Raw genomic sequence first — 26,865 nt, 5'->3', positions numbered from 1 at the left:
GTGGGGTGGGCTCCCCACCGTCCAGAATAAATCCAGAGGCACTTGCAAGCCCCGAGGGCTGGGAGGCTGCTGGAAACAGGGCCTGAGAATGGGCAGAAAAGCTGGGTCGCCCTCCTTGTCCGTATTCAGCAATGCCCAGCACTGAGCAGCCACGCCGGGCTGCTGGCTTGGCAGCTTCTGGGTTGGATCATTCCTGTGCCGGAGGATCCCTGTGCGCAGCAAACTCTGCCCTGAGCTGGTTCCTACAGCTCCCTCTGCCCCTGGGCTCTCTCCGGACAGTGACCAGGCCCCGGCTGAAGGACCCCAGCTCTTTGGTTCCATTCTGACTCGCAGGATAAGGGTCCCTGCCACCGGAATCTCCCATGGCTCTGCCCACCCTCCTCCTGCCCGGGGACAGTTTGCCGCTGCGTCCAAATTTCTTCCAGACACCACTGGCCCCCTGCACGCCTGCTTCCCACCCACCCGGGCTTTGCAGCTCCTGGCCTCGGACCCATCCACCCCACCCACTCACGGCCGCCGGTCACCTCCCGGGGACACCCAGCGCAGCTGCCCACGCTTTCTGCCAGACCCCCCCCGGCAGTGATTTGAGAAAGGGAACATGGCGCTTCGAGGCCGCGACGAATTCACCAGTTGGGGTGTCCCAGGGAGGGGGTGCAGCGGCTCTGCCCGACCGGCCCCACGGCGGCCCCTCGGCCCCGGGAACAAAGGGCCGGCTGTGCCCCCGGCCCCGCGGCACCGGCCCTCGGGGAAATCCAACCTGGAGCCGGCTCAGGAGCCGTGTGCCGGCCCGGGGTACCGGGTTTCGGCGCGGGGGTCTCGCCCCCCTGCCCCGCCACGGAAAGAGGTCGGCGTGGGGCGGGGCGGGGGGGGGGGGGGGGGGGGGGCGTGGGGGAAAGGCCGGCCGCGCGGTCTCCTAGCAACCTCGCCCCGCCCCCACGCCGCCCCCCTCTCCCCCCACCCTCCCTCGCTTCTCCCCGCCCCGCCCCGTGACGCGCCGGCGGGAGCGCGCTCCATTGGCCGGGGCGGGCCGCCCGCGGTGACGCGCGGCGGGGCGGGGCCAGGGGGTGACACGTCGGACGGCGGCGCCGCCAGCGGGAGCGGCAGCCGGAGCCGCCCCCGGTCCCGTCCCGGCCATGCGGCTGTCGCTGGTGCTGTCGGTGCTGCGGCCCGCCGGGCCGGTGGCCATCGGCGTCTCGCTGGGCTTCACCCTCAGCCTGCTCAGCGTCACCTGGGTGGAGGAGCCCTGCGGGCCGCCGCCGCGCTCCGCCGCCGCCGCCCTTCGCCCGCGCCCCGACGGCGGCCCCGCGCCGCCTCCCGGCCCCGGCAACACCAACGGCAACGCGGCGCGCAGGCCCAACGCCGTGCCCGCCGGGCTGGGCGCCGACAGCTGGGAGCCCCGCGTCGTGCCCTACCGCCCGCCCAGCCCCGGCAGGGCCGCCAAGAAGGCCGTCAGGTGCGGGGGGGGGGGGGGACGGGCCGGGCCGGGGGAGCGGGGGGAAGAACGGCCGCCGGCGCTCATCGGGTTTTAGAGGGGGGTGGCTCCGGTCGAGCCCGGGGTGCCCGGGTGTGGGGCTGTGTCCGCCGGGCTGGTTGCGGGGCGGGGGTGACCCGGCGATGTGCTTTCCCCCCCCCGGCAGCCCCACAGGGCTGCAGCTGGATTTTTCTCACTGCGAGCGCCTTCCCTTGCTGCTTCCCTTCCTCCTCGCTGCCCCCCGCCGCCTGCCCTTTCTCCTTACCCCCCCTCCTCCCCCCGCCCCCCCCCCCCCCCCCCCTTGCCTGTCTCTGGAGCGCCTGGAAGAGTCTCATCCCCACGCTGCTGCTGCACGTGCTGCCGGGCACCCTCCCCGGCCCTAGCAGGGACCCCCCCCCCCCCACCCCTCCCCAACACTGCAAACCCCAGCCTGCTCCGGGGGGGGCTGCGGCCCGTCCTGGCGTCCCTGGGATGACAGGGAGCAGGCAGTGAAAGGGCCTCCTTGTCCCGGCGAGGCGGTGGGCGGACGGCGGGGGCTGAATGAGGCCAGTGTGTGCCAGGCGGTGGCTGGGGGCCGGGGGGGGGGGGGGTGCTGTTGCTTCCTGCCGCTGCGCCAGACTGGGAGAATTAAGCCCGAAAGTCATTGTGAGTGGGGCAGCCGGGGGCTGTGGTGGGGACGGGGAGGCAACTGGCCCCGTAACGGCTTTAGCCGCCCCAGCGGGGCCTGGCTTTGCTGGGGAGGGCAGCATAGGCTCCCCTCCCCGCTCAGGAGCGGTGTGGCAGGAAGGTGCTTTCCAGCTCGGCTGTCCTGGCCGCGGCTGGCAGCGTGGTGGGGTGCCTGGTGGGTCGTGTCCCTGCTAGAGCTGGGACGTGCAGCCTTGTTTCCCTCTTCTAGCCGTGCTCAGCCTTTTGCGAGCCTCTGGTTTGAGCCGAGGTGGCTGGTTTGTGGAAAGGGAGGGTCCCCCGTAGTCTCAGGTTGGGGGAGACCTCAGCAGAGCACTCTGCTGTGCCTCAGACCCAGGCAGCTGGTGCCACTGGGGTGATGTCTTGCACGTGTGGCTGAAACCTGGGGGCAGTTACTGCAGAAGATCCGAGGTCGGTGCTGGATGGGGAGGGTACAGGCTGAGGTGGGGTGTAGTACCCTGGGGCCAGACGTTCTCTCCCTCCTGCAGGACACGGTACATCAGCACGGAGCTGGGGATGCGGCAGCGGCTCTTTGTGGGTGTGCTGACCTCCAAGAGCACGCTGAACACGCTGGGGGTGGCTGTCAACCGCACGCTGGCCCATCGCCTGGAGCGCCTGGTGTACTTCACAGGCACGCGGGGCCGCAAGGTGCCCCACGGCATGACGGTGGTGACCCACAGTGACGAGCGGCCCATCTGGAACATGTACCAGACCGTCAGGTACCTTCTGGATCACTACGTGAACGACTTCGACTGGTTCTTCCTGGTGCAAGACGATACCTACACGGAGGCGCACCGCATCAGCCGCCTGGTCGCCCACCTCAGCATCGACACCCACCTCTACCTGGGCCGTCCCGAGGAGTTCATCGGCGGGGACACTGAGGGACGATACTGCTATGGGGGGTTTGGCTACCTGCTGTCCCGCAGCCTTCTCCTACTCCTGCAGCAGCACCTGGAGAGCTGCCGCAACGACATCCTCAGCGCCCGGCCTGACGAGTGGCTGGGCCGCTGCATCATCGACTACACGGCCGTCAACTGTGTCGAGGAGCACGAGGTAGGTCCTTCAGCAGAGATGGCCTCCAAGAGCCTGATCCTGGCCCGGTGTGTTTGCCCTGGGGGGGACCAGCCCTTCCACCCTGTCATCCTTTGAGCTTGCTGTGCTGGCCGCCTGTGGGGTGGGAGTGTGGGTCAGGGCTGGCCGTGACCCATCTCTCCTGTCTGGCACAGGGCCTGCATTACCACTATTTTGAGCTGGGGAAGAACGCGGACCCCGAGCGGGAGACTGACCTCCGTTTCCAGAGCGCCTTCACTGTCCACCCCGTGCTGGATCCTCTCCAGATGTACCGGCTGCACAAGTACTTTGCACAGGTGGAGCTTGAGAGGACCTACCAGGAGATCCAGCAGCTCCAGGTGAGACTTGACTTAGGTGGGAGGGTCTGGGCTCCTCCTGTTATCCCTGCAGACTTTCTGGTCGCTCTGTGTCACTTCTCCACTCTAACATGAGGGTTTCTCACCTGAAAATGCTGTGGCAGTGGTGCTGGCTGGAGAGCAGCTTTGATCCGGGAGCTGTGTTGATGATTCAGGCTGGTGGAGCCAGCAGGGTGCTGAGGTCCACCGGCAAAGGCCGGGCAGGGTGGGAGAGGGCACAGATCCTGCTGATGGAGGAGGTGTGCCATATTTCGGGTGCTGCTCAGAGGAAACCTGAGGTGTTGGGCAGGAGTCAGGCTGAAGGCAGATTTGTTCTGGCATTGCTCTTTGGGCCAGGAGTGGCCCGTCTCTGAGTATCGGGAATCAGCTAGCCTGCAGCCAGAGCTGGAAGACCTACTTGCACCCACCTCGGCTCTCACTCCTCCATCTCTCATCTTGCAGCTGGAGATCCAGAACGCCAGCAGCCTGTCCGCTGACGGGGACCACGGCGCCACGTGGCCCGTTGGCATCTCGCCCCCCTTCCAGCCCAAAACCCGCTTCGAGGTGCTGCGCTGGGACTACTTCACGGAGGAGCAGGTCTACGCTTGCGTGGACGGCTCCCCCAAGTGCGAGCTGCACGGCGTGGATCTGGCCGACGTGGCCGACGTGGTGGCCACGGCCATGGAGGAGCTGAACCGCAAGTACCAGCCGGTGCTCCACGTCCGCAAGCAGCAGCTGGTGAACGGGTACCGGCGCTTCGACCCCACGCGCGGCATGGAGTACACGCTGGACCTCCAGGTGGAGGTGGTCACCCAGAAGGGGCACAGCCGCTCCGTCACCAAGCGCGTGCACCTAGTGCGGCCCCTCAGCGAGGTGGAGATCATCCCCATGCCCTACGTGACGGAGGCCAGCCGCATCAACGTCATCCTGCCGCTGACGGCCCACGACCGGGACCACGCTGCCCGCTTTTTGGAGGCTTACGCGGCGGCCGCCTTTGAGAGCAGCGAGAATGCGGTGCTCACCTTCCTCTTCATCTACGATCCCTTTGAGGCCCAGCAGGTCGCCCAGAATGACATCTTCGCCCCCGTGAAGGCCCAGATCACCGAGTATGAGCGCAAGTACGCAGAGGTGAAGATCCCGTGGATCAGCGTTAAGACAGATGCACCCTCCCAAATCAAGGTCATGGACATCATCTCCAAGAAGCATCCTGTGGACACGCTTTTCTTTGTGGCTGGCGTGGGGACCGAGGTCACCGTTGACTTCCTGAACCGCTGCCGGATGAACACCATCAACAACTGGCAGGTCTTCTTCCCCATCCACTTCCAGGGCTACAACCCTGCCATCGCTTACCACAACCAGGCGCCGCCCGCCACGCTGGACCTGCTGCGGGACGCGGGGCGCTTCGACCGCGACGTCTTCCATGAAGCCTGCTTCTACAACGCTGACTACATGGCAGCGCGCACCCGCATGGCAGGTGACGTGCAGGAGAATGAGGACATCCTGGAGACCCTGGACATCTACGACATGTTCATCAAGTACTCCAACCTCCATGTCTTCCGGGCTGTGGAGCCCGCCCTCCTGCAGCGCTACCGGCACCAGGCCTGCAACCCCCGGCTCAGCGAGGAGATCTACCACCGCTGCGTGCAGAGCAGCCTGGAGGGCGTAGGCTCTCGCTCCCAGCTGGCCATGGTGCTTTTCGAGCAGGAGCAGGGGAACAGCACCTGAACCCCAGGGTGCGGAGGGGCTGGCCCTCCCCTGCCATGCCTGCCTGCCCCCACCCCACCTCTTCTGCTGCCCAAATCTGTCTTCCTCCTCCCGGCGCCCGCAGGGATCATCGGCGCCCGAGCTCGTGACTTACCCTGCTGGGGTCTGCCAGCCTGGGGGTGCGCGGGTCCTTCCAGAGCGACTGTGGCTGTTCAGGCCCTGGGGTGAGGTGGGGTTGGAGTCGCTGAGCTGTGAGCTGAAACGCCTGGCTCCTCACCCCAGAGCTGCTGGTCGCCGGCCCCATCCCTCCGTCCTGGCCTTGCTGCCCAGTGGGGAGGCGATGGGCTGCCCTGTCCCTTGCTGTCCCCCTCAACTGGAGGCATGCAGAGCCCAAGGCCCCCCTGCTGCAGGGCCGCAACTGCCCCAGGGTTGGGGGTGATCCATCGTGGGTCTCCCAGCATCCCAGGACAGGGCTGTGCCCCTCACTCCTTTGGAGCGCTGTGCAGGGAGGGCTGTGTCCCCGCTCCTGCCGCGGGGCAGCGGGATGGGGCACATCCCACCCCAGAAGAGCAATAAGGAGGTTGGTTTCGGAGTTTTGCCACTTGGCAAAAAGCTGGAGCGCTCCCGGCTGGTTGGGGTGGGGGGGACTTGGCCCCTGGGGCCGGTGGGCACAGGGGGTGCTGGAGGGGATCCTGCTGTATTCACATACCGTGAGCTGCTCCCCATGGGAACCGTGACCCAGGCCGCTTCGGCCTTCGCAGTATTGATAGGACGTCGGAGGTCGCAGCCCTCAGACAAGAGCCTCTCGCCAGAGGTGGGAGCCCTCCCCACCGCGGGGCCGCCCTCGGGGTTGGGGGACACGGTGCCTGGCGCTGGTGGGCCTGGCAGAGGGTTTGGCTGCGCATCTCCTAAGGAGAAAGTGACTGAGGAGCCGCTCTCTGCTCCTGGTTTGTATTTAATAGTGGGGAGAGGAGGGGGGGGGTGCATTTACACTAATAAAATGGAGAGATGAACCGGTGGATCCGGCTGATTCTTCCCTGGGGCACCTCTGGGTGTCCTGCTGGGGGTCTGTGTGGTGGTAGGTGCTGGCTGCTTGTACAAAATCTGGTTGCGTCTGGCTGGACCACTTCCTCAAAGGGATGCTGCTTTCCCCAAGCTGTCTGAAGCATCCTCTACCTGAGCTGGGAGACAAGGCCAGGGGAGCCCGTTGGCTTATGGACAGGCTGGCAGGCACTGGGCCAAGCAGACACTTGGAAATGCCAGCTTGAACCCCTGGGAGCTTGCAGCAGCTGTCCTGTACCTCTGATGCCTGGTGTCCCTGGGACTCTCCTGCTGTCACTACCTGCTGCCAGTCACTGGTGGTGCATCAGGATGCTGAGCCCCTTGCCCCGGGAAGCCCTGGTGCCAGCATGCTCAGCTTTGGGCAATGACCTGTCTCTCCTGGTGCCATAAATTTGTGGTCCCACCGACCAGGTTTCCAGCCCTTCTCAGCCCCAGCTGTGGGTGGAAAAGCACCACAGTCAGGGGCTGGTACAGCCATGCGTCCTCCCGTGTGTGCTGTCCCCATAACAGCCTCTGTGGGCTGTATGTGGGTAACGGGGCACCCCTGGCCCACGTCAGAGCAGAGGCTGGGTGCCCAGTGGGGGTGAGCTCTGCCCTCCAGCATCTGCGATCATCTCCGAAGGAAACTCCTGGGCCAGTAACTGCATCTGAGCCCTGTGTTGAATAATTGGGGCTGGACCTGCCCTCTCTGCATTGGTTTTACCCTTTCTTGGGCTGTTTTGCATCTTGGGTTTTCTCAGCACTTTGTGGTTTCCAGTTCTGTGTCGGGCAGAGCACCATGGTCCTGCCCAGGACTATTTCACCACCTACAGCTCTGATTTGCAGTATGAGAAGCAGGGCGCTGCCCCCGTGCCTGTGCTGCTGGCTCCAGGCATCATTTTCATGGCTCCACGTGCTCTTCCCACCAGTCCTTTGGTCATCATGTTGTATTTGTTCACGAAACACACTTATCAAAGAGACATCCCCAGGAAAATTAACTAAACCTACTTGCTGTTAATTTTCAAGGCTGTTAGTGCTTAGTGAAACAAATGGAAAGCCCCTGGGCTGTGTGGCATGCCTTCTCCAAAGATACCTCATTCCCGTATTCCTGCTTCAGTCTTCATATCCATGGTGTAGGAGCGTATATGTTTAAATATAATTTTATTGTATTTCAGATGCTAACCATTAGCTTGCTCTGAGTATTTCTATTTTTGATCTACCCCAAGCACATCCTTAATTCCCTTTAAATGTGAATCTGGGACAGAGGGAGCGAGGCGGATGCAGGTGCATTACAGATACATTTCTCCTCAGAAAAGCAGACCTAGGAGTCGGATGGGATTAGGCATTCAAAGAGTATCCAAATGCTAATAAAGCAAACCAGCTTCAAATCAAGTTGGCTGCAAAAAGAAACCCGGAATTGTCATTTAATTGTTGCAAGATGGTCTAGATAGAGTTGCTCTTGCCTCCTCACTGCTGTTTGCCCAGACTGAGTTAGAGCTATTTGCATACTTAACGCTCCGCACTGTCAACACCAGCGAAGCTCCCCCTGCTCTGACATACGTGCAAGCAAGTGACAGTGCTTGTCCCAGCATGGTTACTGCTCCCTTTTAAAAGGAGCTGGCAGAATTTGAAGCCGCTTTGGTGTTTGCCAAGTTATTTGCTGCGTCAAAACATCTGAAAACCTTGGGGAAGGATGCGCAAAGCTTCGGGAAGGAGTTTGGTGATGGGAGCGGGCTGGCCGGCTTGTCCAGGGCCCAGAACAACCTTCCTGTGCCTGGATGAGGTAAATGGGCTCACAAGGCAACAGCAGAGACCTGTGGGGACGTGGGCACAACTGCGCTTTGGCCCCCTCCTGCCCACCCAGGGTGCCAGGCTGGGATGGTGACACTCTTGGAAGAGGCAGGGAGGAGCGGCCCCAGGGTGCTGGCGTGGGCAGCTGAGCAGACAGGGACACGCTGCAATCCCTGTACACGTTTGACTGGTCCTTCCATACAACGTGCGGGTTTTTGCACAGACACAGCTGCAGAGGCAGAGCAATGAAAGGGCAGTTTTCCCAATGGGACAGGAGAAAACACATCTACTGTCCAGACTTTTACTGCCCTTGAGAAAATTTTCTAAAGGCGTTACTTACTCACCACAGCCTTCGAGAAGAGCAATGTGAGTTCCTCTTTGGGACTTTTTTGGAAGGGGGTGTGAAGGGCCAGTTCAGAGCAAAGCTCGAGAGGGGCCGGCTGGTGCATCAGGGCTGGATGGGCGCCTGCCTCCCCTCTCCTTCCCGCACCACTGCAAGGAAAGGGACTTAAGCTGAGGAAAACCCAAACTACTGCTCTGCTGTTCTGCCCGTCCCCCACAATTTTTTTCCCCTGTGCAGTCATGCAGGCACCTCCCTGCAAATTTAGCAGTGAGCCCGTGAATGGGGAAGGCAAAATCTGCCCTTCTAGCCCTGCCTGGGTCACTTCTGGCTGTGCTAAACTCCATGGCAGAGTTACTTCAGCCAGGACAATGTTAATCATCATGATGGCTGACCTTTGGGAGGACGTAGGAAGCGCGGCTGTGCCAGGAGAGGGCTGGAGGACAAGGGGAAGCGCAGTGCCCTTTTGTCCCTGTGCTTTTGTTGGGAAGGGCCAGCGGTGCCTCGCTGCCTGTCCCGCTGGAGCAGCTCCACCAGCCAAATAGCAGGACACAACCCTGGCAAACTTTTCCTCCCTGCTGCAATCAAGGGCAGGAGAAACTACTGTGCTTAAGGAGGAGCAGGCAGGGAGATGGTGGACTTTGCCTGCACCCAAGGCCCCCGGGTCACAGCCCAACGCACTGCTGAGCCTCTCCGGAAGGTGCGAGCGGTCTTTGGACACGGGCTTTTCTGAAAAAGCTTGGGGAATTCAAAGCTTTTTGGTGAGGTGAGAAACAGACGGTAGCTGTAAGTGCAGGCAGGGCTGCTGCGGTGTGTGCCTGCCCGTGGGGGTTTCCTTGCTCAGGGTGTCAGCACGCCCAGCTATGCCCAGGGACACACAGCCCGGGTGCGGGCAGATTGCAGGAGCCTGAAGCACCGGGGCTGGGGGGAAAGGCAGGCAGCTTGATTGGATTTTTATTTTAATTGCCTCCTTGTTTTTTCCAGCCTGCCTGCCCGCTGTCAGGGGTCAAGCACTGGAAGGAGAGGGCTGTGTGTCCCCCTGTCTGGCCCCACCAATGAGCACCACTGGTCCATTTTCCCAGCAAGGGGGGGTTGTGGGGAAATGGCCAGGAGCAAAACAGCGAGCTGGGGACACTCAGGTCATCAGGAGATGCTGATGGTCACTCTTTTTTCCAGGTGTTGCCTGTCACCACCAGCATCTCCAGGCAGGAGGTGCTTACGGAGGAGGCAACAGTGTCCTGTTGCACTCCAGGGCTCACTTCCAGCCCTTCTGCTCCCAAGCCGGATGGTTTGTTTTCTTTGAAATTTGGCTTTTCCCTGGGAACAGCTGTAATTGTGGTGCATGGCAGTGGAGGCACAGTGGGAAGTGCCTGACAAGATGCCCATCCCACGGGCAGAAGGCACCCTCACCAGCTGCTCTGGCTTGGTGCCCCCTCCCCGGGGCCGGCCTCGCACCCCACAGGAGCTGAGCCTGCCGGGGTTGTCACCTCCCCAGTGACAGGAGCCGTTGCCAGCGCAGCCAGTCCTGCTGCGGTTAGGTGCCTGGTGTTTGTCCGGAGGGCTGTGCTCATTAAAATTAAGGGCCTGTTTCACTATGGTGGATCATCCCCTTCTAATTATGCCCCAGCTATTCCATGTGGCTCATTAAGGGTGATTCAAGCATCACTGGACTGGGCGGACATTGCTTTGCTGCCCGACGAGCTCCGGGTGGCAGCAGCCCTGTCCTTGGGGGGGATCAGACCCCCGGTGGCCTTTGGATGGGTGCAGCGTGGGAGGGGGGGCACCCAGGGGCCACAGTGCTGGGATTTGGGGCTGGCCCTGCGGTGCTAAGTTTGGGTTGTCTTGCTGGTCCTTCTCAGCCCAACGCCATCTGCACTGGGACATCAGGAACGGTGCAGGCAGCGGGGGGATGCGTGGGTCACTTCACCAGCCCACCCTCTTTGGAGGCAGTTGGGAGACATTGCCACACTTCACTCCCGATCCTCCAAAATCACCTTTATTTTCTCATAGGCATAGGATCTGCCTTTGTGGGTGTTTTTCCAGCAAGCTACTTGCTGGAGCTGCGAAATGAGGTGCCGGAGCAGCAGCTTGGTGAGCATGGCGTAGCACTGCTCCCAGCTCCTGCCTTCTCTGGCCAGCGTCACCATGACCTTCAGGTGTTGTATCAGGATCCCTCAGCACGTCCTCCAGCACCTCCAGCACCGCGCGCTGGGCTAGCTGCATGATCCTGCTCTCCTCCTCGCTCAGCTCCTCCGACACGTCTTCACTGTGGAGCAGGAGGCAGCACGAGCTCCCAGTCACGGCTTTGGTGTGGATGAAGGTGGCTTTGTGGCAGGGCATCCTGGATGGGCAGATGGGTCAGGACCTGGTGGCAGGGACAGCCTCGTCCCAAAGAACCCAAAGGGGCCTGTTCCTTTTACTGGGTGATGAAAAGATTTGGGAGGATGTAGCTATTTCCCTGCTTTTCCCTTTAGGACCCAACCCCAGTGCTCCTCTCACAGGGCATGGTGTGAGCTGCAGGATGGAGTCCTGTGTCCCAGCTGCACCCAGTTAACCTGGGAATTTTCATCCCTCACTAATTTAGAGGGAAACCTGTGGTGCCCCGTGCTGGCAGCCTCCACCGTGAGGCCAGACCCTGTCTCCTGCTCTGTCCCCTCTCTCTGTGCTGCAGGGTAGCCAGGGCAGATGGAGAAACATCTGGAGAAGTCAGGAGCTGGAGAGGCACCTCTGCCAGGGAAAACCACAGGGGGGGGTCCCTTCTCCTCCTCCCCGCCATCCTCCACCTACCCCATTTTGGTTTCACCCCACACCCCTTTCCCATGGCACCCATACAAGTCCTGCTGGAGGTCCCACTGTGGGACAGCTGAGGGTGGCTCTGGCATCTCACCTGCACCGTGCCCCCCCCCGCCAAGGGGATGTGGCCCACAGCCCACAGTGGGTTTCGGAGGAGCAGGCGGCTGCTGGCACCCTGCTGGTGATCCCATGTGAGGGCAGCGCCCGTGTAAGCACCGGCCTTTAACTGATAGGGGCTGTGCCTGGTGTTGGTAACAGGCGTGGGAGTGGAGGGGCCGTGGGTACCGTGGTGGGGCCACACCACAGTCGAGAGGGTCCTGCCTGGGATCCAGGTTGTTGGCATGGGTGCGGGGTGCCGCTCCAGCACAGAGCGTCAGTGGAGCACCCCACAAACCACCCCCAGCCCATGTTTCTGACGTCCCATCTGCCTCCCCACACTGTGGCAGCCCATGGCGGGGGGAACAGGAGCCCACCCTCCCCACCTGATAGAGCTCAGTGAGGTGCTGGTGGGGTGCCTGACCTGCCCCAGGGAGTGATTTGGGGGCTGGGGGTACAGTTCTGGCAGTTCCCCCAGCTGGCAATAAGCCAGGGCTCAAGAAGTTGGGCATCGGGCAAGGTTTCCTGCGGGGACTCCACCACCACCTCCCCTGGGGTGGGACTCGCTCCCCCACCCCTCTGCTCCCCCCAGCCCTACCTGCTGCCCCCTCCAGCCCTCTCAGGCGGCTCCAGCTGTACTTGTGCCTCTTTATTAGGGAGCGTTTGTACATTTATAAAACAGTGATGCGCATCTCTCATGTTCACCAGCACGAGGACGACCGTGCCGGCCCTCGCGGTGCCCATGCCCACCCCGCTTGGGGCTCGCCGCTCCCTCTGGCAGGGAGCCACATCCTGCACACCCCCCCGCCACCCACGGCAGGAGACCTCGGTGTAGGGCTGGCTGGCACTGCCATGGCATGGCCCCGGGCTAACGCGTGGCACCCATCCAGGGACACTCCTGCTTGCAGGTGGGTGTGGGGGGGGGATCCCATGGGGAGCTGGCACCGGGTGCTCTGGAGGGGGTCCCCGGGGTGAACCGCTGTGTCTGCCCTGCTGGGAGGCTTGCTGTGAGTCCCCCCATGCAGGGGGACACGGCACACCACGGAGCCGGGTGCTTGTACCGACGGGGAACGTATTTCCACATGGGTGCACGTTTTGGGGAAGCTGTTGGGCTGCACATACCCTGAGCCAGAGCTGCTGGGCACATCACCAGGCTGGTGCTCCGGTCCCTGCCCTGCATCTCCCATGTGTGGGGCCTTGGGGGCTGCAAGGATGATGGCTCCTCCTTGCATCTATGGCTTTGGCCACGGCGCGCCATGGCCATGTTCCATCTGCGAGCACCGGGGATGGGGACCAAACCGGCAAGGCCAGAGGCCGCCTGGCTCAAGCCCAGCCTCCCCCAGAGGTCCCAAATTCCTGCCACGGGGTCCCCCTCTCTGCCATGTGTGTGTGTCGAGGGGGGCTTTGCCAGCCCGCACCCCCTCCTGAGATATTTTGGGGCGGTTTGCCCTGCGCTGGTGTCTGCTACAGTGGAGGGGGAGGAGGCAACGTCCGGCAGGACAGGGGGAGTGCTGTGGGTCCTGCCGTGGGTCCTGCCGTGGGTCCTGCCATCTCGGGGCAGGCAGGAGGGCTGTGGGTGCCAGTCCTGGCCGAGGCTCTGGCCGGCGGTTTGGGCTGTGGCTGTCTGGGTGGTGCTGGGCACGGGGCACCCTCCTAACCGTGTACAGTCTGGGGGAGGCACAGCGGGTGCTCAGCACCCGGGGGGTGGGAGAGTGGCAAGGGGTACGTGCACGGTGCGAAAGAGTGGCGACAGGCAGGGGGAGTGAGGGCAGGACCCCCCCAGTCCCTGTGCCACCTGGGCTATGTCGGGTGGCTGCACCAAGGGACGAGCCTCTTTGGGCAATACCTGGGCAAGGAGAGGATAGGGAGGGCTGGGGTGGGGGGGGCACAGTGGACTGGGGGCAGGAGGAGGGAGGCAGTAGGTTTGCAGTGCTGCAATGACTGGGAGCTACCAAGGACCAACACTGGAGTGTGGGGGGGTGTCACAGTGCAGGGGTCTGGCTGGGAAGAGAGATGGGGGGGTGGGGGGGCTGCAGCCCTGGCAGGCTGCATGGGGTTGGGGGAGGGCGGGCAGATGTTTGGGGAGGGTGTCACAGTGGTGGTGGTGCCAGGGGTCAGGGTGGTGCCATGCAGGTGTGGCTGCAGGTGGGGTGTCCCTGGGCTGGCCGAGGGGGGGGGCCGTTCTGCTCAGAGGGGTGCCCTGCAACGCTGCTCTGCCCTGCAGCAGGAAAGGGGGGTGGGGGGTGGTCCCTGGGCACGGGGGAAGCTGCTCCAGACACATCTCTCTCCTGGGGGGGACCATGCAGGGCAGAAACACCCCCCACCCAGGAGGGGTCAGCAGGGGAGGGCTTGGAGGGGCTCGCGGGAACCCCAGCTTACCCCCTGCATGCTCTGCATCTTCCCGCACCCTGCTGCTCCCCCAAACCCCCCCCCCCCCCCGGCTTGCCCATCCCCCTCCATGCCATGTGCTTGAGACGGGGCTGAGCCCACGTGCTGGGGGCAAGCGGAGGGGACGGGCAGAAGGGTTGGGGGGGCCGCTCGGGTGCCGGTGCTGGTGCTGAGGCAGCTCCGGCGGCATCGCCAGGGGCGAACGGTGCGGCCGGTCCTGGCAGTGGGGTGGGGGAGGCGGGGGCCTGTGCCCGCCGTGCCCAGTGCTGTGGTCCCTCTCCATGTGGACGGTGGGGAGGGAGGTGGCGGGGGGGGGCTGCCCCCCCCTGTTCCCGAGCTGGCCTAGCAGGCGAAGTCCTCGAAGACACCCTGGTGAGGGTAGTGGTGGCGGTGGTGGTGGTTGGGCAGGATGCCCGCGTTGTAGGCACCCTCCACATGCCGGCCCAGCGTCTCGCAGGGGCTCTGCAAGGATGGCAGTCAGTGGGGTGGGCACAAGCCCCATGCGCCCTGTCCCCCCCCCACCCCCCTGCCCAGCACAACCTGTCCCTGGGGGGCACCCAAAACTCCTTGCCACCCAGCCTGGGGGCACCAAACGTGGAGCCGTGCTGTCCCTCGATCGTGGGACAATGTCCCTTCCCCCAGGGGCAGGGGTGGTTGCTGCCTAAGCCCTGTCCTTGCAGTTCCCCAGGCAGCCCACTCCCACGGGGGTACCTGGTCCTTCAGCTCCTCCAGTCCCAGCGTGGCGATGCTGCCCGAGGGCTTCTTCAGGGGCGGCTTGGAGCGGCGCAGGACCCGGCTCACCCTGTCCCGGATCACCTGGGTGCAGATTTGGGGGTCACCCTGGACCCACATGCAAGCAGAACCCCATGTGTGGGCACCCCAGTCTGCCGCCCACTCCCCTGCCTGCCCAGGGGACACGGGGCTGACAGTGGGGACAGCACCTCTGCCCGCCACCCCTCCCTGTCCTCCGGTCACCAAGGGATGCTGGGGGGACCCGTCCTCCTCCCACTGCCTCCTGTTGGGTGTTCCCTGATTTGGGGGCTGTAACGGCACCCCCTCCCCAGGGAGCCCGGCCGCTGCTCTGCACCTCGCTCGTTCCCACCACCAAGGCACAGCACCAAAGGCTCGGCGCACCTCGTAGACATAGTCCAGGATCTCCAGGATGGTGAGGATGCTGGCACCGATGAACAGGCCCATCTGCCCCCCGATGTCCCCTGGAGAGGAGGAGGGGGGAGATCGTCACCGGGAGATGCTGTGCAGCCCGCTGGGAGCCTGGGGTGGGCCAGCGGGGCTGCGGGCAGTGCCAGGGCTGCCGGATGGAAGGGGACAGCGCGGTCATGGGGGCAGGGGTGGCAGGACAGAGGGAGCAGGGGACATTTGGGATAAGGGACAGCCAGCAGCATGCCACCCTTCAGCCAGTCTGCGGCCAGCTCCTGCCCTGTGTGGTCCCTCCCCGACCAGCCGGGGCTGGGACCCAGAGCTCTGCGCCTCAGGGTCCCACGGGAAGGTGGGGGGAGTCACCGAGAAGCCCAGCAAGGTCGTAGGCTTTCTTCTGCTCAATGGCCTCGTAGTTGAGCGCCTCGAAGAAGATGTCCAGCACCAGGAAGTTCTCCCTGTGGGGACAACATAGTGCTCAGCAAGGAGGGCTGTTCACCAGCACTCCCACCCCCACTGTCCCCCAGACCTCCCCTGTCCCCCAGCTCTCCACTCCCAGGTGCTCCCAGAGCCCTCGTGAGTTATTCAGGCTGGTGCGGTGGTGACATGGAAGGGGCACGTCCCAGGCCAGGAGGGACCGTGGGGTGGGGGGATGCTGGCAGGAGGGCTGGGAGGACATGAATGGGTCGGGGAAGTGCTCTAGTGGCAGCCACCCCTGGGCAGGGCATGCTGCAGGGACCGTGTGTGCCAGGACCCGCTCCCCACATGCTGCCAGGAGTGGGGCGTGGAGCCCCAGGTCCCCATCCCCCTTCCCACACCCCCCCCCCCCCCCGGCACACCCCAGCACTGGCAACTCACCGGATGTAGGTCTCGTTCTTGTTGTACTTGCGGGCCAGGTAGCGCGCCGAGCCCTTGTTGGGGATGCGTACCATGGAGATCTCCTTGCCGTAGCGGGTCAGGTTGCAGGGCGTAGGGCAGCTGCAGCGCTCCTGGCTGTCCTCCACCGCCGCGTCTGGGAGCACGCACCCATCAGCACGGCTGCACCCTCCCAGCACCCTTCCTGGGGGCACCCAGCCGGGCCCCTGCCTCTCACCCACCGCCGCACCTACCCAGCGTGTGGTCAGCGCACTCGATGTACACGTTGGGGGAGCAGATGGACTCGTTGCCTGCAGAAAAGCAGCTGGTTGGGGGTTGGGAGTCTGGCCTGCTTCTGCTGCACCACACACACACCCCCCCCCACCTCCCTCCTCAACTCATTCTCCTAAAGGCAGTGGGGCAGGGGTGGCCCTTGGGTACAGAGGGGATGGGGATGGGTGGCCCTCAGCTGCAGGTTGGCTGGGGCGGGGGTGGCCCCCGGGTACAAGGTGGACAGGGAAGGGGCTGACCTGGGGTGTAAGGAGGGTAGGACAGGGGCTGACCCAGCGTGGGGAGAGGATGGGGTGGTCCCTGGGTGCAGAGGGATGGGGCAGGGGGGGACCCTTGGGTGCAAAGGATGGGAAGGGGGGACCTTTGGGTGCAGAGGGATTGGTCAAGGGGTAGCCCTTGGGTGCAGAGGGATGGGGCAGGGGTGATCTTTGGGTACAGGCTGTAGGGGGGATGGGGCAGCCTTAAGCAGGACTGTCAGGATAGCAGGGTGCCCCCACGCTGTCACGCACACCCCTCACCTGGCATGTGGACCATGCGGCAGTGGCAGCTCCGCACCACGGCCTCCTTCTCGCACTGGAGGCGGCAGGCGGCGATGCTGTAGGTATCATAGCCAGGCAGCGTCTGCTCCCCCTGCACGCTGGCCCGGCAGTTCCCCCACGGCTGCGGCAGGTAGGTGAGCTGCCGGGGGCGAGAGGGGCATCGCTGCAGGGCCGTGCCGGGCTGCGTGCCTGCAGACACCTCCCCGGGGGCTGTGGGGCATCCTGCCTTACCCGCTGCTCCTGGCAGGACACGAAGGTCTGGAAGCCAGGCGAGACACCGAAGCCCAGCTGATGGATGTAGGGCGGCTCGTCCTGGCTGTGGATCTGGACCCGGATGCCAGCTTCAAATGATGTCTCGTCTGCAGGAGAAGGACAAAGGGACTGCACACCTGCACCCACCCAGCACCTGCAACCTGGAACCCAGCACCACTCGGCTGCCCCGCTTGTCCCATAGCACCCTCCCCCGGGATGCCCTGCTTGCCCGGCAGCCCGCCCTCCCTCCCAGCACCCCTCACCCATGCCCTGCTCATGCCATGGTCCCACTCACTGGTCTCTCTCCAGATGGGCAGGTATTCTTCCTGCTGGATGTCCAGCATGATCTCCAGCCCATTGCCCATGCCACCCTGGCGGGTCACTCGTGGGTTTCTCCGGTCCCCGTTGAAGGTGTAGCACTTACCATAGCGCGTATAGACCTGGGGATGGAGAAAGGGAGGTTCAGGGATCAGGCATTCTGCAAGCAGGATGAGGTCCAGGGCCCCCTTTCCAATCCCACAGAGGTGCTAGAAGGGGGCAACAGTCTTGCACGGCCCTTGGAAGGGCTCATGTAAGCCTCCCCCCACCACGCTGCCACCCCTCTGCCCTTGCTGGGGGAGTGAGGCATCACTCCCAGCACCCACAGGGCAGCCCAGATGTCCTGCCCCTGCCAGGCAGGGACTCACAGGGGCAAAGTGCTGGGGGCCACAGCGCTCTCCCCCAAAGCGGCACTCCACCAGCATGTCCTCGATCTGGTGGCCCAGGCGGTGGAAGAAGCTCTGCATGGTGCGCTCGGAGCGGCGGGGCGGCAAGAAGCGCGAGTAGTTGGCGAGACGCGTCAGCCACGCGCGCCGGTCCTCCCCCAGCACGGCCAGCATCTCGGGCACCAGCGAGTGGTTCTCCTGGGCCAGCCCCAGCCACTGCCCCACCGAGTAGAGGTCGGGCTTGGTGAGGTGCAGGAAGCGTGCCCGGTTGGGGTTGCAGAGGGTGACGGCCGGGAAATGGAGCTGGGGGGCCCGGGCGAGGCGTGCCCGGGTGTGCACGGGGTGCGAGAGCAGGTGGTGCAGGCGGTCGGCGGTGCCAGTGGCTAGTAGCCCGGCGGAGGCCAGGAAGGCCAGGCTCCAGAGCAGGCGGCGCAGGCGGGACTGTGGTCGGGTGCACATGTAGTGCAGCCCGGGGATCCTGGTAGCTCGCAGGACGCCGACGGTGAGCTGGGCAGCGCCGCCATCCTGAGCTGCTGCCAGGGCTTCCCCATCCTGGCAGCAGGCAAGGGGCAGCGGCATGGTTGCAGGTGGGATGGTTTCTCTGGAAAGTGGGGTGCAGGCTCCCCCTGAGGCTGCCCGGAGTCCCCAATCCCCTCCAGGGAGCTCTCCCTCCTGGGAGGCTTTTGCTCTGTGCCTTCCCAGAGGCAAACGTGGCAGGCGCCTTCCCGAGCTGCTCCAGTGACGGGCAAGGGGAGGGAGAGGAGGGGGCTGCTGCAAACACACGCCTTCCCCCAACCTCCATTTGGGAATGGAAAATTCCTCCCCGATCCAGGCTGGGAAGGGGGGATGGTGGGGTGTGTTGCGTTACCCCAGGGAGGGTGAACTGCCAGCCCCCAGTGCCCCAGCATGGTAGGTATCAGTGTCCAGATGGTGATGCCCTCTCCCAGCCACCCTGTGTGAGTCTCATACCCAGGGATGCTGGACCCCTGCATGTCCCCTGCCCTGGCACTGCAGTCCCCCCTGGGTCCCTGCCCGGACCCCTAGGGTCCCCAGCCATCGTTGCTCTGGGGCTGGGGGCCCTGACCCACAGAGGCAGAACAGTGCCAGGCTTGGGGGGCCATCATCTCCTGCCAGCGCTGCTCAGCACCACGTGTGTACCTTGGTCTCCAATGCTGTGCCCCGGTATCCCCCACCCTGGATCTGGGGGACCCCTGTGGATCTGGGCCCTGTGGGGCGGGAGAAGCCAGGCCGTGGGGCAGGAGGAGTGGGGTGGGAGGCTGCGTGGGAGCCCACTTGAGCCCGGCGGGCGCTTTGAAGTGACGGGCGAGGCTGTGATCAGAGCGCGGCGGAGGAGGGGGTTTGGGGGGGGCTGTCAGCGTGGCTGGCGGGGCCCCGACAGCCTGTCAGGGCGCCTTCAAAGCTCCGCACCGCGCTCCCCGGCAGCCGCTCATCTCCCACTGCTGCCGCTCCCAGGCACCCGCCTTCACCACCAGCCCTGCCGAAACGTGGGCTAGCCCCGAGGCGGGGGGGGGGGGGGGAAGTTGGGGAGGGGGGAGGTGGGTGGGTGGGTGTCCGGCAGCCCCCCCCGCAGCCCCGAGGGGAGCCGGGGCCGCTGTGCTCCTGGTGAAGGGGGCACCAGAAAGCGGGGAGCTCCCGCCCGCCCCGGCAGTGGCTTCAAGCGCCGTCCGTGCTGCCGGCCCTGCCGCGGCCATCCCGGGATCCGGCCGGGGTGCCGGCTGCGGCCCCCACCGGCTGCCCCCCCGGTCCCCCCGGTCCCCCACCCGGCAGCCGCAGGCCGGGTCCCAGCAGGTGGCAGCAGGGCCCCGCGTTTGGGCGGCAGCGGGAGCGCAGCGCCGGCCCCGCCGGGCACCCCCCACTCCCTCCCCGCAGCCCTTCGGCCCCGGCCCCGCCATCCCCAGGGCAGAGCCGGGTCAGGCAGGACGGGCCCCCCCCTCCCCAGCCCCCGGCTGCGCTCCCTGGCTCCGGGCAGGGCGGGTGAGGGCAGCATCCCGGCCCCGCCGACGGCAGCGCTGCCCCGGGAGGGCTCGGTGTGCCCTGGGGAAAGGAGGGTCCCCATCCCACCCACCACGGGATGCCAGCGCTGCTGCTCACTGTGCTGGAGGAACAGAAGCTCTTGGGGGGGCCGCAGCGCTTCCCTGGGACAGGGCTCAGCTCCCTGGGGACACAAAGCAGCCCTCGCCTCCTGCATGGCCCCACACCCCAGAGCTGTCACCGGTCCTGGCTCCATCCCTGCTGCAGCACAGTGCCGGGGTGAGCAGGAGCACTGCCGCGGGCTCCCTGCTCTCTGCACCCATGGGACCAGCCCAGTGGGTCACCCCACCCCACACTGAGCTGTCCCCTCCAGCCTGTGTGTCCCTGCACCATCCCTGGGACGTGGCTCAGGTCCCCCTGCCCCCCCACCCTGTGCCCGTGTGTCTGCGTGGGGCTGTGCGAGCTGGCTCGGCTCCTTGCTGAGATTTATTGTGGCTCCGAGAGCTGGAGGCTGCCAGCCTGATAGCATCAGCCCCTTGCACACCAGGGCAGCTTTTATATTAGTTTTCTTTAAACGGAGGATGAGCTTCCCAGGCTGAAGGAAATGTCATTTCTCCGAACGCTTCCATCTCGTGTCAGTTCAGACATCTCTGGGCAGCATCATAATCACCCTGGAGCAGGGTGAGGGATGCAGACAGGATGCAGAGGCTGGAGCATGTGGGGACAGACAGCTTGGGGACATGGACTAATGTCGGCAGGGCTGAAAGAGAAGGTCCAGTAGTGGTGGTGACCTTGTCCCCTGTCCCCTGCAGCCCCAGGCAGGTGGGCACCACTGCAGGGGCACGTGGGGAAGGCAGGGGTGCCCGGCGTGCCAGCAGAGTTACTCACTTGTTGGCTGCCAGGGTGCCGAGGCCAGCTGCGAAATCACACTGGCGAGAGCACAGCACAGTCCTACAGGGCTTTGCCTTTCCAGCATGACAAACCCAATTAGATAACAGGGACCGTGTGAGGAGGAGGAGGAGGAAGGGCAGAGGAGATCCTGCCTTCACCGGGAACATGATTTCCTCCCTGCAGCTGACCCAGAAAAGCACCTTGCAGGGCTGGAACACGTGTGTGCAGCCAGGGATGACGCCTGGGGCATGAGCCCCCGGGCATCCTGCTCTGCTTGCTGGGCACCCATGGGTGCTACAGCCTCTGGGCCGGGGTGGCAGGATTCCCACACTGTGTGCCAGCCTCCCCGCTCAGCTGCCGCACGCCGGCATCCCCACGCCACGCTCATGTGCAGGGGAGACCCCATTAGGGAGGTAATTTCTCGACACGATTCCTCATTTCCCTGCTCTCTGCCGTGGAGACACACTGACCTTGACAGAAATAGCTGCGTGCGCCTCGGCAGGCGGATCCCAGCCAGAGATTGCCAGGGGCCCTGGCATCCTCCTCACCACCCCACACAGATCCCTGGCCCCCCAAGTCCCCTCCACCCCCCTGGAGCTTGCTGTCCTTCCCCTCTGCTGCAGGAAGGCCCACAGGAGCAGGATGCTGGCACCCAGCATCCTCACACTGGCTTGCACCAGCCCACCCATGAGCACTGGGGATGCAGAAACCAGCCCCACGCACTCCCAGTCCCCCATCCCCACTGCTGCCAGCCCATTGTGCCAGCCTCCGGCTGATCCCAGCTCACGCAGGTATTTCTGCAGCTTACACGGCTCCCCATGGTATTTAGCCTCTGGAAGACAACGTTAAACATTGCAAGCAGCGACAAATCCTGATTGCTCCGAGGAGACAAGAGGCCACGCTAAGCTTCCAGCCAAACATTTTCATGTGAGGGAAACAAGCTGCAGCACGTGGTGCCGGCGGGTCCTGCTCCTGCACACCCAGGGTGCCCAGCCCTGCTCCCACATCCCTGCTGGGACACCCAGCCCCGGTCCCACGTCCCTGCTCTGACGCGCAGCTGGCAGGCAGGCCCAGGGCATGGGCACAGCATCCAGGAGCGAGCACCTCAGCACAGAGACACCCCTGACAACGGTCATCCCTGGGGCATGATAGGAATGGGGACAGGGAGGGGAAGACACCAGAGTGCTGCCCACCCTAGGCTTGGTGGGGGTGTCAGGCCAGGGGTAACCTAGAGGGTGATCCCCAGGTACCCCCGCCCAGAGAGCAAATTGGCATGGGCAGGGCTGTGGTATAAAGGAAAGAGGCCTCCAAAATTGGAAATTATGCTTCCTGAGTGAGCGCAGGCAGCTGGAGGCACAGGGATGCCCCCTGGCCAGGAGACATGGCACAGGAGCTAGAGCCAAACTGGGATGACACTGGAAGAGCTGGGGCAATGGCTGACCCATGCACACTGCCCCCTGATATGCTCCTGCCCTCCTCTGCGGCCATCCCGGCCCCGGAGTCCAGCTCTGCCGGAGCCCCTCACCGTGCCTCCCCCCTGCCCCAGCGTGGCAGCCCCCGCACCGCATCCCCAGCAGCCCACTCCCCCCACGCAGCAGGGCCAGGCCCCGCCTGGGTGCCCCGGGAGGGAAGCTGCAGCGCTGACGCCAGCATTGCAACTGCCCGGGATGTGAGATCCGCTTGGATTCAGCAATTTCAACTCATTTCAAGCCCGATTCTGCAGCAATTTTCTGAGCCAGTGGGATGTTTTCACCTCTGCAAACGTCCCCTCGCATGCACGGTCGCACCATTTCCCTTCCCCGCTCCCAGCAGGGGCTGGGGAACCGTGCCAGTTTGGCTCAACCCCAGCTCCGGCGGCAGCACAACCATCCCCCACACCGGCAGCCCCTCGGCGCAGCCCCCTGCCCCACACAGAGCTGCCAGAACGGTTCCTGTGGAATGCAGCCCTGCTCGTGGGGGCCGGGGCTCCCGAATCCATGGGGCACGAGGCTCTGGAGCCTCAGTCCTGGCAGAGCAGGGCACCTTCGGCCCCGGGCACGGCACACCTGTGCTGGGCTGGGCTCCTTGTTTCCCCCGTCCTGCGAAGGGCCAAGCTCTGGAGCATCCTCCACCCAGACCCACTTCCCCAGGAGGAGGGAGAGCAGCAGGGTGGCAGGGGGATGCTGAGGGCACATCCCAGAGGGGCCGGCACCCCTCCTGCCACCGCAGATGTGCCTCTCTCTGTGTCACAGGCCAGCCTGTGCCAACTGAGCCCCCTTGGCCAAGCCTGAGCCAGCAGCAGAGATGTGGGTGCGTGGGGCCGGCGGAGCCCCTCTCGTGCCAAGCAGGCTCGCTGCTGGAATACCAAGTGCTCAGCTGTGCCGCGGGCTGCGCTGCCAGCTGGGCACAGAGGCGGGAGGCACCAGAGCCCCAGCGCCGGGCAAGGCGAGCAGGTCACTGCCAGGCTGCTGCTGCACTGGGGCCAGCGTGAAGCCCTGTGCTCACCAGGAGCAGGCAGGGTCCGGATCAGGGCTCCCTGCTCCTGGCAGGTCGGGAGCACGGCGATGCAGTGCGTGGCAGAGGGATGCATCATGCACACGGGCAAGGACACCTTGCCAGCACATCTTCCCCAGTGCTGCCGGTGACCTCAGTAAATCAGGGGGGACGTTGTTACCGTTCTGCTTACAGGTACAGCATCTGGGACAGCACACCCAACCGCGTGTGCCAGGGAAGGAGCTCTCCCGTGCAAACCACCATCCCAGGAGTCCTGCACCAGCCAACCCCGGAGTCAGAGGGGGCCGTACGGCTGGTGCCACACGGAGCCGGAGTGGCTGACATGGAAGCGAGGGACTAGAGTCCCCAGGTCCTCACCTCTCGGCCCTGCTGCACGGGCACAGCAGCACACAGCTGCCTCCCGTAGCAGAGCAAGTACCATCACAAAGTTGTGCTTTCCCCTCCCGCTGCTCCTGGGGGGAATTCATCCCAGAATCTCACTCAGCTTCTCATTTCCAACCTAAATTTATTCATGGCCAGTTTGTACCATTTATTCTCGTGCCAGCATTGTCCCTTAGCTTAAATAGCTCTCTTCCCTCCCTTGTGTTTACTCCCTTGATGTATTTATAAACAGCAATCCCATCCCCTCGCAGCCTCCAGCCTGCCAGCCCGCACGTGCCAATCACTCCTGGTTTCCTCTCCTGATTCAGGCTCTGCTCGCCCGCACAGCCTGGCTGCCTGGCACAGCATCTGCTCCAGCTCCCCGGCAGCTTCCTCAGCCCTGGCTGCCCAGGGCTCCCACACCGCTCTGGCGAGGTCCCCGGCCCATGCGGATGCACAGCTCTGCCCTCTCCATCCCACAGCGGCCGTGGAGCAGCATCCCACCCCAGTCGGGACCACTGCCCCGGCCAGGGATAACTTGCTCCCTGCAGATCTCAGGGCGGCTTGTGCTTTCCTACAGCTTGCTTGCACTAAGCACTTTAAAGCATCCACCAAAAGGGTCACCGGGGCAGGTGAAGGAGCCAACACCAAGGGAATTGCAGAAGATGAAGTGCTGGGGCTGCTGGTAGGGAGAGGAGGCATGCTGCAGCACAGGGCAGGGGTGCAGAGAGGCAGGGGGGCAGGAGCTGGGGAAGCCCATTTCAGCCTGTCAGCAAGCAGCAAGCCTCTCTGAGACACTGAGCACTCTGCCTACCTACCCTGGTCTCTCCCTAAGCATGAGGGTCAGCTGGTGGGGCTGCAGGAGGTTTGTGCCCCAACTTTCTGCCTCCCGCCTCCCCTGGGAGGGAGATGAGGAAAACTGTGGGGCAAAACCATGGAGGGTCCCCGTGGGAAAGGTGCACCAAAACTGCACCCCCAAACATGCCAGGGTGAGCTTGCCGAGCTGCTAACATGCTCCCTGGCCTGGGTTTGGACTGTGCCAAGCAGTAATCTTGCCATCACTCTGCACTCTCCAGCACTCTCCGGCCAGCTTCCCATCCTCAGACACGCCTCGCACCGGGCACGCCGCCCTCAGGCACACAGCACAGCACCCTACGGATACGTGCTGGGATGGGCTGCAGCTCAGCCTCGCTGCTGCAAACCCAACAAAACATGCACACACACAAAGAGCAGTAATTTTGGTTTTGGGCAGCGGGCTCCTCTTGGCAGCTGGAGGAGTGCTGGCACCATGCGCGGTGCTGTGCAGACACAGCTGGCCCAGGCCACTGGGCTCCAGGACCAGGGAAGGATCCCTAGCCCTGTGTTTACATGCAGAGATGTACCACTGAGCCCATCCATCCTGCAGGCTGGAGAGAGCAGGGAACATCAAGGATACCTGAAAGTGGGATAGGCAATGTCTCTGGGGCTCCTCTGTGGAGCTCAGGTAGCCTCTGCTCCCCGGCTGCTGTCACCCTGCAGGGACCTCAGCGCCGCACCACGTCCCCTGCCTTGCAGGTACACCGGTGCCACTGAATGCCGATGGCTTTTGGCTGAGAGAAGGCAGCAGATCCTGGGTGCCACCAGCCCTGCCCCGCTCCCCATTGCACCCCAGGGCCCTGCGGGTGGGCAGCACCGCGGGTCCCGCTGCTCTCCGGCTGGCACAGGCAGAGCCCTCCCGGCAGCGCCGGCCCTGGGGACCGCTTCTCTTTGATAGCAACCATGCAGGGACTGCTGCGCCACCCGTCCCCAAAGGGTTAACAAGCAATTTCCTTTGCTGACAGCTCAGAGACCGTTCACTATCGACTGCGGGAGAATAAGAGGGGAGAAACAGCGAGATAAAAAGGCAGCAGAGCTGGCACCGCCTGCTTAATCCCAGCGTTTAATCTGCTGGGGCAGCACAGGCAGCCTTATCTCGCCGTCCTTCTGCTGCTCCATCTCATTGCTGCTCCCACGGCTGCGCGGGCCGCACTGCCAGGAGATGTAAAAGCTGAGCTGGGGAGCGTTGGGCCTGGGGCAGCCGCTGCTGCCAGCCCGCCTCGCTCCACAGCCTCCGCCAGGCCCGCTGCGCTGGCGGGCACCCGCCGGCACCCCACGCCTGGCACCCGCCGGCACCCCACGCCTGGCACCCGCCGGCACCCCACACCCAGCACCCGCCAGCACCCCACGCCTGGCACCCGCCGGCACCCCACGCCTGGCACCCGCCGGCACCCCACGCCTGGCACCTGCCGGCACCCCACGCCTGGCACCCGCCGGCACCCCACGCCTGGCACCTGCCGGCACCCCACACCCGGCACCCGCCAGCACCCCACGCCTGGCACCCACCGGCACCCCACACCTGGCACCCGCCGGCACCCCACGCCTGGCACCCGCCGGCACCCCACACCCGGCACCCGCTGGCACCCCACGCCTGGCACCCACCGGCACCCCACGCCTGGCACCCACCGGCACCCCACGCCTGGCACCCACGCGTCCCCCCCCCCGCTGCCCAGCTGCAGCGGGGCAGCTGCGCAGAGGCACATACACGCACCCACGGAGGGACGTGCGCACAGACTGCGCCCATGGAGCGCGCCGTCTCATGTGCGGCGCTGCTCACGCCCGGCCCTGACACGCTCTGCCAGTGTGTCACACACGCGTTTCCCGGCCTTTGCCCCTGCGTGTGTGCTCTGGTGGTCCAGCCCCCACGACGCCTGTGCCCCCGTGGGTGGATGGAGGATGCAGGGCTCTGTGGGACACTGCGCGTAGGACAGTAGGCAGGGCAGTGCCACCTCGTCCTCCTCCCTCCATCCTCACCTAACCAAGTGCTCTCCTGCCGGGTGCTGGACCAGCTCCAGAGGCTCTGTCTGCTCACCCCACCAGGCACACCGTGGCCATGTCACTGGGTCACCCCCAGACTGGCACTGGCAGCTCCCACGGCTGCAGGGCAGGGGTGGGCAGGGGGGCAGGGGGAGCCGCCTCTTGGGGGCTGGCAGGTACCGGCACAGACACGGTCCCTCCAGCTGTGGCATTTATCTGCAAGTCCGCAGCACTGACAAGGTGCAGATGAAGCCTCCGAGCTGGCTGGGTTGTCACAGGGGTTATCCTGCTGCCTGCGGATGGGTTTACACTGATAAAAATTTATTGTCACCCTGGCTGAGGTGCTGCCGGCGCCTCACTCCCTCCTCCTCTTGCAAGGCTGTGGCGCCTGCCTGGGGGTGCCACGAGACCCACGAGTGGCACCTCGCTGAGTGGAGCGGGTCCCTGGACAGAGGAGAGCCGGGCATGACCCTCTGCTCCCCACTGCCAGGGCTGATGGATCCCGTGCCCGCACACCCCGGGGTGCCTCACCCAGCCTCTCGCCCTCGCAGCGGGCTGGGGGGGGGTGCTGGTCCCCGAGCTGGAGCAGGCTGAGCACACATCTGTGCTGCCAGAGATTTGCTGACGGCGCTGGCAGCGCGGCTCCTGCCACAGCTTGGCAGCTTCGCGGCTCTCCTGCGTGGTGTGGGGCGGCTGGGACTCGCGGGGCTGCCGGGGTGGCCGTGCGTGGAGCCACCCCAGGCAGGATGGCCTGGGAAGGGAGTGGGGAAAGCCCCCCAGCTTGCAG

The 26,865-nt window shown here is 64.7% G+C and overlaps 2 protein-coding genes across 2 annotated transcripts in view; one reads left to right on the top strand and one right to left on the bottom strand.

Annotated features, from left to right (window-relative positions):
* Positions 1 to 1,048: 1,048 nt before the first annotated feature.
* Positions 1,049 to 7,484, top strand: CHPF (chondroitin polymerizing factor). Its single transcript, XM_042784362.1, has 4 exons — positions 1,049 to 1,453; positions 2,644 to 3,208; positions 3,382 to 3,564; positions 4,024 to 7,484. Exons 1-4 carry the CDS (start codon positions 1,134 to 1,136, stop codon positions 5,284 to 5,286), a joined length of 2,331 nt encoding a protein of 776 aa, XP_042640296.1. The 5' UTR covers positions 1,049 to 1,133; the 3' UTR covers positions 5,287 to 7,484.
* Positions 7,485 to 11,960: 4,476 nt separating this feature from the next.
* ASIC4 (acid sensing ion channel subunit family member 4) overlaps positions 11,961 to 26,865 on the bottom strand; it is a 29,943-nt gene continuing 15,038 nt past the window's right edge. The window contains exons 2-10 of the mRNA XM_032985325.2: positions 17,102 to 17,246; positions 16,786 to 16,913; positions 16,534 to 16,693; positions 15,979 to 16,035; positions 15,728 to 15,881; positions 15,236 to 15,327; positions 14,849 to 14,928; positions 14,426 to 14,530; positions 11,961 to 14,176 (exon numbers count right to left, since the gene is read on the bottom strand). Of these exons, the coding sequence (XP_032841216.1) occupies positions 14,057 to 14,176; positions 14,426 to 14,530; positions 14,849 to 14,928; positions 15,236 to 15,327; positions 15,728 to 15,881; positions 15,979 to 16,035; positions 16,534 to 16,693; positions 16,786 to 16,913; positions 17,102 to 17,246 (1,041 nt within the window). The 3' untranslated portion in view covers positions 11,961 to 14,056. The remainder of the gene's footprint in view (positions 14,177 to 14,425; positions 14,531 to 14,848; positions 14,929 to 15,235; positions 15,328 to 15,727; positions 15,882 to 15,978; positions 16,036 to 16,533; positions 16,694 to 16,785; positions 16,914 to 17,101; positions 17,247 to 26,865) is intronic.

This window comes from Tyto alba, unplaced genomic scaffold (genome assembly GCF_018691265.1).
Source record: "Tyto alba isolate M040663 unplaced genomic scaffold, T.alba_DEE_v4.0 Super-Scaffold_7, whole genome shotgun sequence".
NCBI lineage: Eukaryota > Metazoa > Chordata > Aves > Strigiformes > Tytonidae > Tyto > Tyto alba.
Note: the sequence above shows the minus strand (reverse complement) of the source record. Positions and strands in the feature narration are given on the sequence as shown.

Bases quoted from the DNA above. Each gene is read 5' to 3' on its own strand.
- CHPF (XM_042784362.1), top strand. From the start codon at position 1,134: ATGCGGCTGTCGCTGGTGCTGTCGGTGCTGCGGCCCGCCGGGCCGGTG. The intron at 1,454-2,643 runs GTGCGGGGGGGG...TCCCTCCTGCAG, and splicing joins GCCGCCAAGAAGGCCGTCAG to GACACGGTACATCAGCACGG. The intron at 3,565-4,023 runs GTGAGACTTGAC...CTCATCTTGCAG, and splicing joins AGGAGATCCAGCAGCTCCAG to CTGGAGATCCAGAACGCCAG.